This window comes from Dromiciops gliroides, chromosome 2 (genome assembly GCF_019393635.1).
Source record: "Dromiciops gliroides isolate mDroGli1 chromosome 2, mDroGli1.pri, whole genome shotgun sequence".
NCBI classification, from domain to species: Eukaryota; Metazoa; Chordata; class Mammalia; order Microbiotheria; family Microbiotheriidae; genus Dromiciops; species Dromiciops gliroides.
In genome coordinates, this window is record NC_057862.1 from 58,108,270 (window position 1) to 58,126,469 (window position 18,200).

Below are 18,200 nucleotides of genomic sequence, written 5' to 3' on the forward strand. Positions count from 1 at the left end.
AATAATAATAATAGTCTCTGCCTCCCAGGGGAGTTACATTAAAAATGAAATAATATTTGAAAAAAGACTTTGCAAACCTTGAAGTACCATGTAAATTCTCGTTATGGGCAGCTACATGATGCAGTGTAGAGCACTGGGCATGGAGTCAGGAAGACCTCCTCTTCCTAAATTCAAATCTGACTTCAGTCATTAATAGCTGTGTGACCCTGGTCAATTCACTTAATCTTGTTTTGCCTCAGTTTCCTCATCTGTAAAATAAGCTGGGGAAGGAAATGGCAAAGCAACTAAATAACAACGAATGCTAATTATGTCATGGACCCCTTTGGCAGTCTGTTAAAGCCTATGGACCCCTCCTCAGAACAGTATTTAAATGCATAAATTAAAACACATGGGATTTCAATGAAACTAATTATGTCGAAATATACTTATTAAAATATTTAAAAATAAGTTCACAGACCCTCAGGTTAAGAAAAATGTACTAGATACAAAGCAACGTATCAAGCATCAGGGATAGAGAGACAAAAACAAGGCAGCCCCTTCCCTAAAGGATGTACATATATACATACATAAAAACACACACATATGTATATAAATATACACACATATGTATGTGTACACACCCATGTATACATATAACACATCTCAAAATGAACAATAAACCACTATCCATCACTTCTGACAAGGCTAACTATAGACAGGATGCTTTCCAAAGCTATTGGGGGGAGGACACAAGAGAAATCTTTCCCTCTCTCAGGGAAGGCAGAAGCTTGCTGAAGAAATGATAGGAAAAAATACATACAGATTTGTCAATGTAAACACAACGTAAATTAATGTCATTTAAAGTTTCCATGGTGCACGTAACCTAATCCCACCCATTTCAGAGCCCTCCTGTGCTGGTTACCTAACCAGAAACTTTTCATTCATTAGGACTTATTCTGTATTGCTCCATAGGACAGAACTAGGAACCCTGGGTGTAAGTTACCAGGAGACAGATTTTGGCACAAATACTATGAAGAACTAGCAGCAAGCATTTTCCAACAAGGGAACAGGCTGCCTCAGGAGGTAGTAAACCCCCTGTAACTGCAATCATTCAAAGAGAGGGAGGGCAACCATCTGTCAGGGATGGTGTAGGAGAGATTTTCACTCTGGGTGGGTGGGAGATTGGACCAAATGACTCGTAAGGTCTCTTCCAACATTAATATGCTAGGATTCTAGGTGACTTGGAACCTGCTTGATTTTTGTGGTTAGCCCCATGCTTGTCTGGTTGGCTAGAAATCTCTAATGCCTTTGTGAGAGACACATGCTACCTTCACCTCAAGGGTTAAAGGATATCCAGGTAAGGAATTGGGGGGAGGAGGGATGTTGTTTGGAGAGAGGAAGAACACAGAAGAACATGCCCAAGCTACAAGTACCCGAGGAGTCAACCTAAGATATGAACCCCAAAATCATCTGTGTAGAGGCTTTACCATTTATGTAAATTATATGCAAAACATATGCAAATACACACCACTCACTGAACTATTTCAAACAATTGGATGTGGTCCTAAGGCTGAATTTATGGGAGGCTGCCGCTGACAAGTTTCTTTTTCTAAAGAGGATACAAGACCCGATCTGGAAGCTAACAGCCATATAGGAAAACTGTTATCTAATTTGAGACTTTAAGTCTTAAACTAAAGATGCAATTTCCTTTAAATTCAATTCAATAAACATTCAATAAGCACCAAGCACTCTGCTAGGTGCTGAGGACCAAAAATAAAAACAAGACCCTCCCTGCCCTCAAAGGGCTTACTATCTACTGGGAAAGGGGCGTCATGGTGGTATATAACATGTTTGCACATTTTTTTGGTAACACCTCCCAGAATTTCAGTGACCTGAGGTGTAGCTGACAGCTCACTACATCTTGCTGTCTCCAGACACCCAAAGGTGCCATCTTCCAGCCACATTGCCTCATACATACTCTACAAGATTTCCTACCTTTTCCATCACCACCTGATCAGGAAGACTAATGAAGTCAGTCCACTGTGTCTGGCAAAGGATTGTTATTCTTCTGCTTTAGATTCTACTTTGCCCCCTAGAACTTCATCCTTCCCTGGTTATCCTTGCCCCATATGGATTGTATCCCCCTGTGAAAATGTCTCGATGGCAGGAATTGTCTTTCTTTTGTATGTGTATATAGGTATGTGTACACCAGGCATCACCAATGCCTGGCATATAGTTAACACTAAATTATGCTTTGTCTTTCATTCACTCATTCATCCATTCATTCATTCATTCATTTCTGAACAGCGGCCACTTATTGGCCTTTTGGCTAAGATCAAAGGTTTAGACTTTTTTCTGATTTTTTCCCTTAGTTCCAATTAGCACTCCTTCCCCCTAAGTATAACCAAATAGAAACTGTTCCTTACTGAGTTATAAGTTAAAAGTGGTAACTGTTGAGTTTTTACAAAAGTTTCTGGGACTGAAAGTCACTGAGGAAAATTGTATTTCCATTGTCAGGAGAATTCTACGAGATAGATGGGCATGAATGGTATAACCCATATATAACTATATATATATAAAACTAGCTATATAACTATATATAGCTATATATATATATAACTGGCTATATAACTAGCCAGTATCACTGGAGAGAATGTTCACATTGATAAAAATCACAGATCCCTTTGAGTGAGGAAGAGGAAGAAGAAAAATATTTTAAAAGGAAGCCTCTCTTATCAAAAATTTCAGGGAATAACGAATTTTCATCAGTGAAGGGAACTTCAACACCAGGAATTCTCCATTGCTACGAAATTTGAGGTCAAGGAAAACAAAAGGGAAAAAACCTTAAAAGAGCCTAAACTGAATCATTCAGGGATGCCAGAAGGCCCTAGCCTATCACCCCCACCAAAAAAGTCCAGTCTGAGAATAAGAAACCCTGGCAAGGAATAAACTAAACAAACAGTGCGAAGAATGCCTAGTAAATGAGATCCTTTAAATAATTTCACTTTTGGTCACATAAAGAACATATTAGTCAACCAGGTAATGAGATCTTATAGAGAGATGGTTCTAGAGTGTTCTGCTTTACAATATTAAGCAGCATTCACTCTGTGTCTGGAGTACCAATTACATTTCCAAATGGACTATTAGACATAATGTCCCAAAGACAATCACCAAATAATGTGGAAAACAAAATAAACGCAATCCTAAGGGAAGCTCATTTGGGAGTTGCCCTTTTCCCCTCCCTCCCTTGACTGTTCTACACTGCTCATCTGAGCCAATAGCTTGCTCACTACTGACATTCACTCTCCCTGTGTATCTGTATCCTCAAATCTTGATTACCCAAGTCTAATTAAGGAGACCTGGACAAAAAAAGTGTGATGTGATCACCAATTAAAATTTCCAGGAACCAAATAAGAACTCTTTAGCCCTGCTTCTCTTAGATGGATGGATGGATAGATAGATAGATAGATAGATAGATAGATAGATAGATAGATAGATAGATAGATAGATAGATAGATATAGATGGGTCAGTCAATCAATCGGTCAGTATGTATGTAGGTATGTAGGTAGGTAGGTTGCTAGGTAGGTAGGTAGGTAGATAGGTAGGTTGGTAGGTAGATAGGTAGGCAGGTAGGTGGACTGACAGATAGATAAGCAGATAGGCAGATGGATGGATGGGTGGATGGATGAATGGATGGATGGATGGATGGATAGACAGACTAAGACAGACAGAGACAGATGCACCGATGGATGGATGGATGGATAATGTATTAAGCATTTACTGTGCTCCAGGATCTGTGCTAATTGCTTCTGATACAAGTACAAAAAGCAAGAGAATCCTTACCTTTTAGTAATTTACATTCCAGTGAGAGAAGAGAACACTTAAAAGTTTGCTATAAAGCCAGAGGAATGGAAGATAGGGGGAGAAGATGAGGGAGAGAGAACTCACAGAGAGTATGGTGAGAAAATAGACTGAGTCCCAACTGTTAGGGTGGAGATGGTCAGAGAGTAGGGCTATAATGAGGAAAGAATGGAGAAGATTCACACAGAGCCATCCCAGCATCCACAGAGATCCCATTTCAGCCATCCCATAATAAGCAGGATCCATTCTCCAATTAGATCTTCTTTCCACAGTCACTTTTGCTCCTCTCCATTTAATCAGGAGCAACCTGTGGCCTCCCCCTTATCCTTTCAACAGCTTAGTGTTATCCCTGCAACAGCATATTTCTGAAACAAAAGTAGCAAGATTGTTAGAAATACTACTGGGGACCCTTCTGCTGCCCTTCCGTGGGGGATGGGGCAGAGCCTAATATCTACCGCACATCTCTAATTCTTACAGCAAGTGGATTCCCCTGGTATGTGACCTGCATTCTGAGTAAACCTTGTATATCCTTAGGGGAGGGGGATCCACAGACTACCAAAAAGCCTCAGACATCCAAACAAGCACAGAAGATATATGTATTCTCTGTCTGTCTGTCTGTCTGTCTGTCTCATACACACATACACATTTACACAGACACGCCCCTCTAATATTGAGAATTAACTATTTCTAAAGCATCTTGGAACATTAACTTGCATTAAGAAGTGTCCTGCTGAGTTTCATTCCAAGTTGAAACCATTTATGTCATTCCCTTTTGAGAAATGAACATGAGGAAATGCACCTAAATTCCACATCTAGCATTCAGGCTAATCTCCAGGAGGAATTTCTTGACAGTGAAAGGGGGCTGGTGCAATCATACTCTTGGGACAGCTTGAAGAATGGAGCAGCAACATAACAGACAGGGGATCCGCAAATGTGCCTTTGGGTCAGGAGTTGCAGCTTCCAAAGTTCATCCTCACTTGGGGGTGGGGGAGGATCAGCCAGACCCCTCTGGAAAAATCTGATTGGAAGGCTGGAGGCCTGCTAGCTTCAAACATTCCAGAGGGAGCTGTCAGAAGTTGGCTTCCTGCAGCACTACCGCAGTTTGGACTTAGCTATACCACTAGCCTTTAATTTTGCAAAAAAGTGGTTTGGCCGGGTTGCCATGTCGGGCATATGAAAGTCTCACCCTGTGTATCCCGACCGAATGGCGCTAGGGAGGGAAACCATACTTGAACGGACAATGTGCAGACAGACATCCTTTACATATCCAGAAGGAGCTTCTCCCTGGCACTACCCAAGCCAGGAAGAAGTCACAATTCAGCTCTTTCTACCTCTCTCTACTTGACTGATTTCAAGGTACCATGCTCAATCACCAGCTCCTGCCACAGCCCTACTAAATCAGGGATCATGGATGAGGTAAGGCAGGATTCAAAGGCCTATCCAGTGCCTGCCTTAAGGAACCTTCCTCCCTTTTCCTCCCCTCTCCATTCCTCCACTCTACATTCCCATGTTTAAACTTAGGAGGGTCATATCTGTCTGTGATGAGCCTAGCTGAAGGTAGGGGGAGATGGATGAGATGACTTAAGGGCTTGCCAAGTCACTGGCTTTGAGGACCCTTTCTCCACAGTAACATTTCCTGGGCCTTGCTACCAGACGCCAGCCAAGGCTTTTCTATACCAGGTGTGTCAGGTCGAATTTCCCTTTCAATACACCCATTGTAATAAAAGGCTCCTAAAATATCAAGATATTTAAAAGTGGAATCAGTGGTGATTCTGGGGTCAAAAGACCTGGGTTCATATTCCACCTCCGGGATCATTACTACCTGTGTGACCACAGGCAACTCACTTCACTTCCCCAGCCTGAGTTTTTCACATCTGTCAAATGAGGCAGCTGTCCTAAAGAGTCTCTGAGGTGTCTCCTGGCTCTAGATCTAAGACCCTATGGTCCTAAGGCCCCACAACATGTGGGATGGTCCCTTTAATGAGGACTGGTAGGAGGCCATGGACAAGAGATCCATAGGGCAGGCAAGCTATATCACCAGATCTCCAAACTGCAAAAATGTCAATACGTTCATTGCTTTCTGCACCCCCCCCCCAACCCCAGCCAACTGCCACCCACAAACCCGGCCAAAAAAAAAAAAAAAGCTTAAATAAGCTTGGAATTTGCTTTCTACTCAATGCAGAATAGCAGTAATTTCACAGATGCACTGCAGGAAGGAGTAACTTCACTTTACCTCCAAGCCACACCTACCCACAGAGCAGAATTCTCTGCAGAGTGCTGAAGGTCAGTTCAGTATATCAACCCCAAGTTCAGGCACATGTACCATTCTCCCATGAGTTCTGGAGCTGTGAGGTTATACAGGAAGGTGCAGTTTGCTGTTGATTTTCAAATTGGCACAGCCACTCCAGAGGAATGAGACTTGTGAGCACCCTCCAGCTAAGGGCCAGAAAAAACCCAGACCAATGCCATCCGGGGCCAAGATAGATATGGCAAAGACTCAGAGTCTTCCTTCACCTAGTGACTCTTTGTGTTTATGCCCATTAGTTTGATAAAAGATAAAAAAATGCAAAATGCATGGTGGATTCTCCTGAGGACCAACCCCCCCCAAAAAAAAAACGGATACTGTGGTCTGCATGCCTTTCTAATTTTTTTGTAGTGAAGCAATTGGGGTTAAGTGACTTGCCCAGGGTCACACAGCTAGTAAGTGTTAAGTGTCTGAGGCTGGATTTGAACTCAGGTACTCCTGACTCCAGGGCTGGTGCTCTATCCACTGTGCCACCTAGTGGCCCCTGCATGCCTTTCTACAGGCTCTCCCTTCCTCCCTACCACCACCCCCCCCCAGAATTCACTCCACCCCCCTCACCACTACCTCTGAGAATCTGTCTCTATTCAAAATACAGGTTTGATTCTATCTCCTGCATAAAGTCTTTCCTTAGCCTCTCAATGATCTCTCCCTTTTGAAATTACTTTGTATTACTTAGTATATATGTGTCTTAAATTGTATTTCTGCTCCCGGCGACCCAATAGAATGTGACCATGAAGACAGAGATTGTTTCATCTTTGTCCCCATATTCGCAGCATCTGGGACATAGTGCTTAATAAATGTTGGTTGACTATCCCATCAAGAGTTCCAGAATTCCCAGGCTTCCTGCCACCTATTTGCCTTCACAATCTTCCTGAAGATAAAAACATCATGGAATGTCTTTGATGCAGTTTTGAATGTTTTCTAAGGCATTTTAACAAGGAATTGCTAAAGGTGAAAGAAGGAATCTATTGGTCAATGATTTGTACTGAGGATCCTGTTCCAGGCCTACCTTCAGGAATCTTGCGATCAAAGTAGAGGCCATGGTTTTCGATCACTGAACATTGGCACCAAGTTTAACCCATTGTGCCCGGGCTCCACAAAGAGGCCTTCAACTTCATTGACCACAAAGTTCAGATCCAAAATAAAGTATTCTAGACAGGGAGTCAAAGGTTTACCACTGGGAATTCTTGTTATATCTCTGGGCTTGGGGAAGAGAGAGAGATGCCCCCTCAACTTTCATGAGAGTGATGTGAAAGGGAAAGGTGGCCTCTGGGGAAAAAAAAAGCTTTCTTGTTTGTTTCTCCTATCTTTATTATTCCCTTCCTCCTACTATTCCCCATCCAAATCCTATTCATCCTTCAGGACTCACCTCAAATCTTTCCTCCTCTATTGGGGCCTTCCCTGATCTTCTTGATCTCACAGTAGCATGATGTAGATTCCCCGCCCCCACCAAAAAAAAGTAAATTAGGACCTCTCCTTAGATTCTCATTTGGGCTCAGCCACTAACTGTGGAGCCTTTGGAAGTCATTTGACTTTGCTGAGCCTCAGTTTCTACAAATGGAGAGATCCTTAAACCAAGGAAATCATGATTCTAATAAAAATAAAATAGGGATAATGGTACCTGTACTATCCACACCACAAGACTGCTAGATGGGTTGAATGAGAGATCCTAAGTCAAGTACTTTGTAGCTACAAAGCAGTAAATAAATGGAAGCTATTACTATTCAACAAGTATTGCCAAAACACTGGCTTTGTGTCTAACATGTGATTAGCTTGTAGGAGAGAGAAATGCATGCAGTGGAGGAGCCTGAACTTCATAAAGGTTATGTGACAAAGTCAGTTCTTTTAACTCTGAGTCCATTGTTCTTTCCATTATCCCCATGGCTCCCATTTCATGAGAGTTTGTTATGATGGTGCAAGGGGTCTGTGGTAAAAATAAAAAGTAATTTTAAAAAATAATTAAAAAATAAAAATTCTTTTATGATGCCTTAAGCAGTAAATAATTGCAGAATATCATGAGTAGAATATTACATTTTCCTAGGGGCTCACTATACTTTCTCATTGAAAAAGTTTCACAGAACAGAAAAACCTGGGAACAACTTCATTATACCAGACTGCTTCTTGATTGAAAAATGAATGCTGGAAGTAGAATAGAGGAAATGGAGATGATCTCAGGGTTCATATAGGAGTATAGATCAATTTGTGGATGAAAACAGAGACCCAGGCTTACTTGACTTGCCCAAGGTCACCCAGGTAGCCAGCATGAGAGCTAAGATTTTAATTCAGGTCCTTTGACTCAAACACCAGTGTTCTTTCCACTGTCCAATGCAGTCTTTTGTCTGAGGCTGTTCCCTGACACTAAGAACCTGGTGAGCCCTCTAAATGAAAGAAAGAAACTGAAATGACTCCTTCTAATACTCATTGAACCCAATAAAAAAATGAACTTTATGAGGTTGAAATAAAATTTAATTCCACATACATTTATTAAGCATCTACTATGGGCAAGGCATTATATGAAATGCATATTTCTGTACAGAAAAAAAAAAGTTCACCTACAGAAGGAATAAGCCAGTTGGAGTTCCCCAGGTCCCAAGATTTCTCAAGTTCTTCCTGAGGGGAATCTGGTTAAACAGAAGAGTCCGAAGGCAGGCGGGTAACATTAAGAAGCTGTCCCCAAAACAAGTATCCTGAAGGATCTGGAATCCCCTGTTCTGTGGTCCCAGAGTTGCATGCTGATTGCATGTGTCAGTTCCAGACCTTGGTTCTGTTTGCTGTAATGTGATCTTATATTTATATTAGTCATGGGCCTGATGAAGGAACAGTGTTGTTTTCCCAGATATGACCATGGAGATGCTACCTTGATAATGCATTACAGACAATTCTTGATGGACACCAAATATTTGGCAAGGCCAGAAGCTAAAACTTCTGTGTCTGTACCCAGCCAGAGAATGGATATTAAATGAAATCCATAACCTTTTCACAGAATCAACAAGTGGAAACTGAGCATCAGTTTACCCAATCATCCCTCAAATAAAAATTATTATTGACTGGAAAGGGAATAGCAGATATAGCCACATAAGAGATAAATGTAGTCCATAACTGATATGTCCACATGGTTGAATTCCCAGAGGTAAATTGCCAGAGAAATGCAACATATACACATATACATACACATATGCATACACATATACACATACGCATATATAGCTATTAACTTTCCTCAGAATTTTGACAACTCCTTTTACTCTCTGGCTAGAAATTATAACTCCCTCTCAAAAAAAAAAACCCTAATATGTGGCCAAATAATAGTATACACAGCATAGCTTCAGGGGAGACCATCTGAAAGATTCACTCCAAATCCTTAGAAAGAAAATGCATTTCTTAGTGGGGTTTGTATTTCTTTAAAAACCAGGATTAGCCTTGAAAGGATTAGTCCTATGGATTTAGGTAATAGACATGTAAATAAAATGAAATATTAAAAAAAGTTTTAAGAAATTTTTTAAAACCTTTTTTTAATTTTCAGAAAGTTAAAGCAGATTCTCTGCCTTTGTAATTTAGGAATCAATCATTAAGCAGTATTACTTGAGGTGCCGTTTGGTGAGAAATAACAATAGTATATATAGACAGGAAACAACCATTAGAGTTGCCCATCTAAGACAGTCAGAAATCATACCTTGATTACATATTGCCAGAATTTGCACCTTATCCCTTGAAGAGGCACTTTTTAAAAAAAGTCCTTCAAATCAGCAAAAAGCACAGTTCATTTATCCACTCAGTAAACAACCATTTATTAAACATCTATTGTATCTGAGGCTGGGAGAGGTGCACAGGTTAGATAAGACACAGACTGTTACCTTCTCCAGACTCCTGGTAGAGCATCAGCAGAGTGTGATACAAACACTGATAGCTGGCATATATAACATTGGAGGGTCAACGCATTAGAGCCGAAAACCAAAATGCAATGTGGGCTCCTGGGGGAAGATCATTAGCACGAGTCGGATGAGATGGCATTTGTGTTAGCCTTTAAAGAATTGAGCAGGAAAAGAAGGGAAGGAAAGAAAACATCCTACACTCAGAGTAGCAAAAAAGACAAGGACAGAAAAGAGCAAGGCAAAAGAGAGGCAGCCGGTTTGGTTTGGCTGTAGAATGGATGGAGGGCAAGCAATAGGATCATCAGAACCTGATCTCTTCTGAAAAGCTTAGTCCTGAACAAGGAAGGGTATAGAAGATCTATAGAAAGTCTGTGGGGAAGGAGAATGCTGAGTTTGATTTTCAAGTCTAAAGCTACTATTTTGAGCTCACTTTTAACCAAGTGCATTCCCTAAGAAGAATGAGTTGTAACTACCCAATATTTGGACAGTATAAAGATCGAAGAATAAAGAACATTGTATGCAGTGTAAAAGAAATGTCCTGTAAAAGACAAGGAAACACTTTAAAAACTTACTTGGTTGCCATGGACTGCCTCAGGGGCTGAAATGGGCTGGATTCTAAAGTTCAATTTAGTCACTCATGGAGGGGGGGGAGGTAATTAAAGAGGTTCTGGGCAGGACTTAGTAAGAGTATCTAACAGAAGCAAAAGTAACCCACGACCATTATCTGAAGTCAGTCCCTTTTCTCCCCAGCCAGCTCTGTAATTGTCCTTTCTATCAATTTTATTATGTGTAGAAACTCCCAGAACAGGAAAGGGTTATGCTAAATCAGCTATTTAGTGTAGCCAACTATTAAGGGCTCTTCTCCATATGAGCAAAGAAACACCTGATGCATTCTTGGAAGGCCTGATAGGGACTGCCTGCCTGGTCGGTCCCATTTAGGGAAACACTTCTTCACTTGAAATTTCTACCAATTACCTAATTTGCAAGAATTACATTAGTGTCTTTCAAACTATCTGGTATAAATAACATAGAAACTATGTCTTTAAAACCAGCAACAGTGATAACCAAAAGACTAAAACCTATTTCATTAATTTAAAAGATGATTGATAATAATTGAAATATCTTAGGCTCTCTAAAGAAATGCCATTTGCCAAATCACTCATTCTACACAGGAGCACAGATGCAGAGAGAACAGGAAACAGAGTGATGGACCTGTAGTCAGGAATACCTGAGTTTTACTTACTAGCTGTGTGACCCTAAGCAACTCACTTAAGTTCTCTCAGGTTCAGTTTTTTAATTAGCAAAATTGTACATAATAATAGCACCTTCCCCCACAGAGTTGTTGGAGGGAACAAATTAGATAATGAAAACAAGGTACATTGGGAAACCTTTAAATTTCAGTCATCATCATCATCATTTTCTGAGATATTCATTTTTCCTCACCCTTAAAGGACAATTACTGAATCTTCCTGAAGGATAAAAAACTGACAGTTGGTGATTCTTTAGAGAGGTGGAAAAGGATATACAAAAAAGTGGGCTCTATGAATAAGCACCATATGGGGGGGTACAGTATGTCATATTCAAAGGTTCAAAATGTAAGAAAGTTGATATCAGGCCCATATTCGAGGACTTTCCATTGCCAAAGTGCCCCTTACACCACCCCAGGGCCAGTATTTCTCTTCAGTTTTAACCCTTTCCCCCAAAGAAGAAACCTGCAAAAATGCCAGGCTAACTCTAGAACAAAGTCATCAGCTGGCATCTCCGGCCAAGGGGAAATTGAGAGAAGAAAGTCGGACAGAAATGATGGCCTTTATTTTTTTTCCCTCATTTCCAATACACCAGCATTTTCCAAAACAAAAACATACTGCCACTAAACACAGCTGAGCGTCTCCACCCCACACAATGTATAATTAATGTGTGAGAGATAGAGAGACAGAGAGACAGAAACAGAGAGATGGAGGGGGGAGGAGAGAGAGAAAGGAGAGAAGGAAGAGAGAGAATAAGAGTGGGAGGGAGGGGGAGGAAGGGAAGGAGGGGGAGGGGGAAAGAGGAGAAGGAGAGAAAGCGAGCGAGTGTTTTTCAACACCTTTTCTGCGAGTTCAGTGTTGAAAATCCCAAGATTCCCTATTCAGAAACAGCTCCAGCTGCTACAAGTTGTTCCCCATAAAGTTTAGAAGCTTCCTGGATTAACTTTGCTGCAGGAGCTGTGGAAACTGGGGGCATAGAGTTGTGTCTTTGTGATGCTTTTGAGGACTCCCCCCCTCCCCCCCCCAATGTCCTTGGATTACTGATTTAAGATTTGCGCTTTCCTACCTCCCAATAACGGGAATACCCAAACAACCGACTGGATCTCCCCCACCCCACCCAGTTACCCTGGTTTTTTTTCCAATTTTTTTCTCCAGCAATTTCCTTTCAAAAACTGCCACTATCCCTCCAACACCAGTGGGTGTCATTGCGGGTGGGGGGAAAGAGGCCAAGGCACGCAGCATGGAGACAGACCAGGCAAACAGGGAGCCTAGCAACCATACATCGCAAGGTGTATGTGTGTGCCTCTGTGTGTGTGTGTGTGTGTGTGTGTGTGTGTGTGTGTGTGTGTGTGTGCATGTGTCTGCGTATCGGTAGGCGTTCCTGTGCTAGGAATAACAATCGTACATTATTGCAGGTGTCATCCTAAAAAACGCCAAGAGACGAAAGCTCTTCATGCTGACTGCTGCTGCCGGCCTTGGCGGCCTCACACAACCAACCCTGACCTTCCCGGACTCCCAAGTTCTTAACCCCAGGCAGAGATAGAGCAACAGAGTTAGGGACCCTCTCCGGGAGTAAAGGGCGGCAGAAGAATTAGCTAGTTGTGGTACCGTTAACGAGAGTATCCTCGGGATGGGGGCAGAGAATGGAAACAGGTGACTAATTAAACTGAGGATCTGACATTGCAACCGCCTTCCCTCACCTTTTCCTCCCGCCCCCCCCTCCCCGCAAGACAGCGTAAGCCTCAGTAACTAGTGAAGCTCTCCCCCTTCTTGGCCTCCCCTTTTTCTTGCGACAGCCGAGACCCCGGCAAACAGTCCCAGTAAGTAGTGTGGCTCCCACCACCACCACCAGCCCCTCCCCAAGCCTCACTCTGCCTCTCCGACCCAGCTGTCTGGGGTCATGTTATTCCTCCAAGCCTCCTCCACCTCTCCCGCCCCAATGGTGGATTTTCCCTTTCTGCCAGGCCGCTCAGATCTCCTTTTTCCAAGCAATTCCCAAAGCCTGCGCTTGTGGCTTCTCTCCTCTGTTGCCGAAGACCCTGCCGTAACAAGCACAGCCAGTCAAACGTGCTTCCTCCCTTGCTTTCGCGGGTGCTTCGAGCATGCTACTCTCTCTAGCCAACCGTGGCGAATGGAGGAGCGCTCTCCCCCAAGCCTGCCAGGGGAAAGCCCCAGGAGAGAGGGTACTACCCGCGGCTGCCGCGAGTGACCCTCCAATAAACAAGTGCACCGTGAGAGCAGTCCTCTTCCCACAGGCAGTCCGAACTCGCCGCACTGGGGGGGTGGAGGGGATTGCTGAGTCCTGGAGAGCGCACGCCGAAGGCAAAGATAACAGAAGCAGCAACATAGCCACGCTCTAAATTCTACCCCGAGAAAGCCCAGGGACCCCCAACGAGAAGGGGGCAGAGGGGGGATATAGAAGAGGGGAAGAAAGAATAGGAGATGAAGAGAGGAAGGAAGAGAGATGGGAGAGGTGAAGGGAAGGAGGAAAAGAGGAGAAAAGGCAGAAGGGAGGATGGAAGAGAACTGAGGAAAAGCTAAAGAAGAAGAAGGCATAAGGAAAAGGGGTGAAAAGAGAGAAGAGCAAAGGACAAGAGGAGGCGGAAGAAGAGGAGGGAAGCGGGAGGTAAAGGGAAGCAGGTGCGGTAGAAGAAAGAGGAGATGAAGGAGGGAAGGGAGCAGCCCCGGCCAGGGGAGAGTGGGCAGGGGCAGGGCGACTCGGGCGAGGGGTCGCTCCGGAGCCGGTGGCTCGGGGGACCGGGGGGCGCGTTACCTTGCTCTTGCCCCCGCAGTGGCAGCAGACGGTCCACAGGTACTTGAGCGTCCGCCAGAGCAAGATGATGAAGAGGCCCCCGAAAAAAGTCACCATGGAGGAGGCCAGGAAAGCCCACCACATGCGCTGGCCGCGGCTGTCGCACGGTACCTCCATGGTCACCGGGATGATAAGCGCATCCATCTTGGGCTCGTGGACCGAGGAAGAGGACGAGGAGGAGGAGGAGGAAGAGGAAGAAGAAGAGGAGGAGGACGCGTCTAGGCTGAGATGGTTCGCGTGGATATTGCTACTCATTCTAAGACTGCTGCCGCCTCCGCCGCCGCCGCCGCCGCCGCCGCCACCATTTGCCATAACTAGCAATGGGCAGGAGGCGCAGGGGCTCCGGGGAGCTCCTCCCGCCGCCAGCGCCACCCCAAACACCCATCAACAGCCATATTGCTATTGCTGCTGCTGCTGCTGCTGCTGCTGCGGCGGCGGCCGGGCGCGGGGGGGTGGGGGGAGGGGGAAGGGGCGAGGGAGGGGCGCTCGGGGGGAGGGAGGGGGGACAGGCAGCAGGCGGCAGGCGGGAGGCAGCGAGCGGGCAGCGGCGGGCCGGCCGGGTGCCGCCTGGGAGCGGCTAGGGCTGCGGCTCGGCAGTCGAGGGGGCCTCCCCCGGCCGGCCGCCTGGCCGCCCGGCCACCCGAAGAGGGGATGGAGCGCGCCGGCTCAGGCCCCCGGCCCCGGGCTAGCTCGCGCGCACCCTGAGGTGCGCCCCTGGCCCAGCGAGGCCGGCCGCAGCCCCGCCGCCGCCCGCCTTCCCGCTCCGAGGCTGGGCTGGAGGGTCCCACAGCCCCGGGCCGGCCTCTGCGCTGCTGCGCGTCCGCCCGCCCGCCCTCCGGGCCGCGGCTGCCCCTGCGCTCCGGCCGCCCAGCTGCCTCGCCCCCTCGCCTGCTGCCTCTCTGCCTCTCGCAGCTAATGAGCTGTTGTTATTATTATTAGTCTCGAACTTGTTAATAATATATAATCAGCCCCCCCTCCTCCTCCTCTTTCCCCTCCCTCCCCCTCCCTCGCCGCCCTCCCCCAGGGCCCAGCCCCCGCCTCCCCCGCCGCCGCCGCCGCCGCCGCCGCTGCCGCTGCCGCCTCCTCCTCCCCCTCGCTGGGGCTCTTCTTCTCGCCCCTCGCCTCTCGCCTCTCGCCTCTCTTCGGGTCCCTCGCCCGGCAGGCAGCAGCCGCCGCGGCGGCTTCAGTACATGCTCCGCTCCTCGCCCTTCTGCGACGCTGCCGCCGCGGCTGCCTCCTAGGCCATCCTCCCGGGGGTCCCCTGGGGTCGCCGACGCCGCGGCTCCTCTTCCTCTCCTTGGGCTTCCTCCTCCAACTCCGCCGCAGCCGCAGCCTGTGCCTCCTGGGCTCACGCCTGGCACCTCGTCGGCCCGCTCTCCTCCTCCTCCTCCTCTTCTTCCTCCTCCTCCTCCTCCTCCTCCTCCTCCTCCCCGCCGCCGCCGCCTCCAGCAGCAGCAGCAGCAGCAGCAGCTACTGGAGCGGGCGCGGGCTGTGCCCGACTGAGGAGGGGAGGAGGGGAAGCGATCAGAGGGGAGGAGGAGAAAGGAGCAGGTTCACCGGGCTGGGGAGGGGGAACTCCGGACAGGCGACCGGCCTGTCTCCATCCTCACCCGGAGACCCCGTGAGGACCCAATCAATCCCGACAGACTCGAGACCAGTCTTCCACCGGGGCCCGGGGTTACAAACCTCTCTCCAAGGTGCTGCGCCCCCACCCCACTGCAGCCCTGGGGCCACCTGAGCCAAATACCCTGGGATAAGTCAGGGAGAGAGAGAAGAAACAAACTGTGAGGCAGGGGCGAAGCTCAGGAGGTAAAGAAAACCTCGGGACACAGTCATACAGTTCAGGCAACAAAATTAGAGATGCTTAACACCCCCCCCCAACACACACACACACACACACACACACACACACACACACACACACACATTTTTTGGCATCTTGAGCCAAGGTAGGGACTGGGTTCCAAGGGACTGAACCTAGTGTGAATCAGGTTGAAGGGACCGACTGAGTGAAGAAAACCAGAAACAACATCAAGTGGTTTCCTCTGCCTTTCTTTCTCATTATTAAATGACTAGAGAAGCGGAAGAGGGATGCCCCTCCAGGAAAAGCTAAGGGCTTGGCTTCCTCTCAATGGATTGTACTCCCCTTAAAAAGGTAAACTCCTCCCAGGAACTTCCCTGCTTCCAAGATAAGTTACTACAGGACCCAGGCTGAAGGCTTGAAAGTAAGGGAGGAAGAGAACTGTATGGCCCTGGTGATCCTGCCACTTAACCAAGGGACGCCCAAGTGGCAGAGTGGAAAGACCAATGGATTTGGAAGCCATTGACCTTGAATGTTTTGTCTGCCATTTACTATCTCTGTGACCTGAGATGAGTAAGTTATTTGGTCTTTCTGTGCCTCAGTTTCTTCATTTGTAAAATAAGCGTGTGCCTTCTACTTCTAAATCTAAGATCTTATGATCAGACCCACAGAAAAATGTGAATGGCCAGGCCTGTTTGAAATGCCATAAATTTTCTTACTTTTCACCTACCCCTTTTAACTCTTATTCTTCCAGAAGCCTCTGACCTCTTCTATCCAAAGCCAGTGTGGTGCTGTATTCGTTTATAGAACTCTCTTAATGGGGAGTGCTTGGGCTGATGCCCTTTGCCCCATTGCCCTAAGCCTCATTACTTCCCCAGATTCCATGAGCAGAGGCTGTAGCCAGGACCAAATGAAATACTCGATATGAAAAGGGAAACACCTATTTCCAAATATGCCTGGTCATCCGACTCCTTTTCCCTCCTCTCTCAGGATGTAGTTTGGACAAAGTAGGGGCATCTAGGTGGCCCAGTGGATAGAGTCACAAAGACTCATCTTCCTGAGATCAAATCTAGCCTCAGACACTTACTAGCTTTGTGACCCTGGGCAAGTCACTCAGCCCTGTTTGCCTCAGTTTCCTCATCTGTAAAATGAGTTGGGAAAGGAAGGGGCAAACAACTCCAGTGTCTTTGTCCAGAAATTCCAAATGGGGTCACAAAGAGTTGGATACAACTGAACATCAAGTATGGATATAGGAGATGAGGGTGGGAAGGGGTAGGCCTTGAAGGCTACATCTATCCTCAGCTTTCTAAGATAGTTTGATGTCTCATCTCCACACCAATTTAGTGATAAAAGGGGCAGTCCTGGGGTATCATGATTATAATCAATCCTTCAACTAAGAACTTTCTCTCTCCCATGTCCCTTTGGGACTTTGTCCACTCACAGACCCAGCTTTTCCTTATATTCCCAGCCACAAGATCTTACAGAGCTAATTAAGAGAAAGAGAATTCCCCTCCCCCAATTGCCCAGAGTGGTTTCCCAAAAGTTTCCAGCTCATTAATTTAAACCTAATTAGAATGATCAGGTTCCTTTCATCTTTTCAGGGTAGAAACCTGCTTACTGAATTCTGGACCAGGTTGATTTTCCTAATAGTGTAGCCTATGGGGTTGAATTTTCATTTAATATATAGTCCTCACTCTGTGTGGTTTAGCATCATATTACAGAACAATGAAAAATAAAAAGAGGAATAGTGGATGGGGGGAGGGTGCAGCTAGGTGGTACAATGGATAGAGAGCTGGGCCTAGAATCAGAAAGACCCAAGTTCTAATCTGGCCTCAGATACTTCCTAGCTGTGTGACCCTGGGCAAGTCACTTAATCCTGTTTGCCTCTATTTCCTCAGCTTCAAAACAAGCTAGAGGAGGAAATAGCAAAACACTCTAGTATCTTAGCCAAGAAAACTCCAAATGGGGTCACAAAGAGTCAGACACAACTAAAAACTGAACCACAAAAATAGTGGGTAAGAGCAATGAATTGTCCTATTTAGGTCTTTTTTAATTCACTGAAATCGATGCATATTTTAAATGCTTTTCTTAGTTTAATTCATAATCATAACTAATTCCCCCATTTGAAAAGTGACAAGAACCACCTCTGAAGGACAAGACAGGGTATGGGGAGAGAATTAAATGGAGCCCATAGGGTCATGGAAGCAACTGTTTAGAAAAAATTTATCCCATGGGCAAAACAGGTATAAAAGAGAGCCAAAGACGACTTTCATGAGAGAGGAGAGTTGCTTAGAAAAATTCACTCTCAGTGGCTCTTACCTC

General features: G+C 45.8%; 1 protein-coding gene across 25 annotated transcripts in view; it reads right to left on the bottom strand.

Moving 5' to 3' along the window:
- The window catches only part of KCNMA1 (potassium calcium-activated channel subfamily M alpha 1), a 929,290-nt gene extending 914,792 nt beyond the window's left edge, over positions 1-14,498 (bottom strand). For 11 of the 25 annotated variants that reach the window (XM_043983958.1, XM_043983956.1, XM_043983955.1 and 8 more), the window contains exon 1: positions 14,039-14,494. In XM_043983958.1, the coding sequence (XP_043839893.1) occupies positions 14,039-14,389 (351 nt within the window). In that variant the 5' untranslated portion in view covers positions 14,390-14,494. Of the gene's footprint in view, positions 1-14,038 lie in introns of all 25 variants that reach the window. The other 14 variants (XM_043983950.1, XM_043983949.1, XM_043983948.1 and 11 more) reach the window with 3 other exon arrangements.
- Between the last annotated feature and the right edge of the window lie 3,702 nt (positions 14,499-18,200).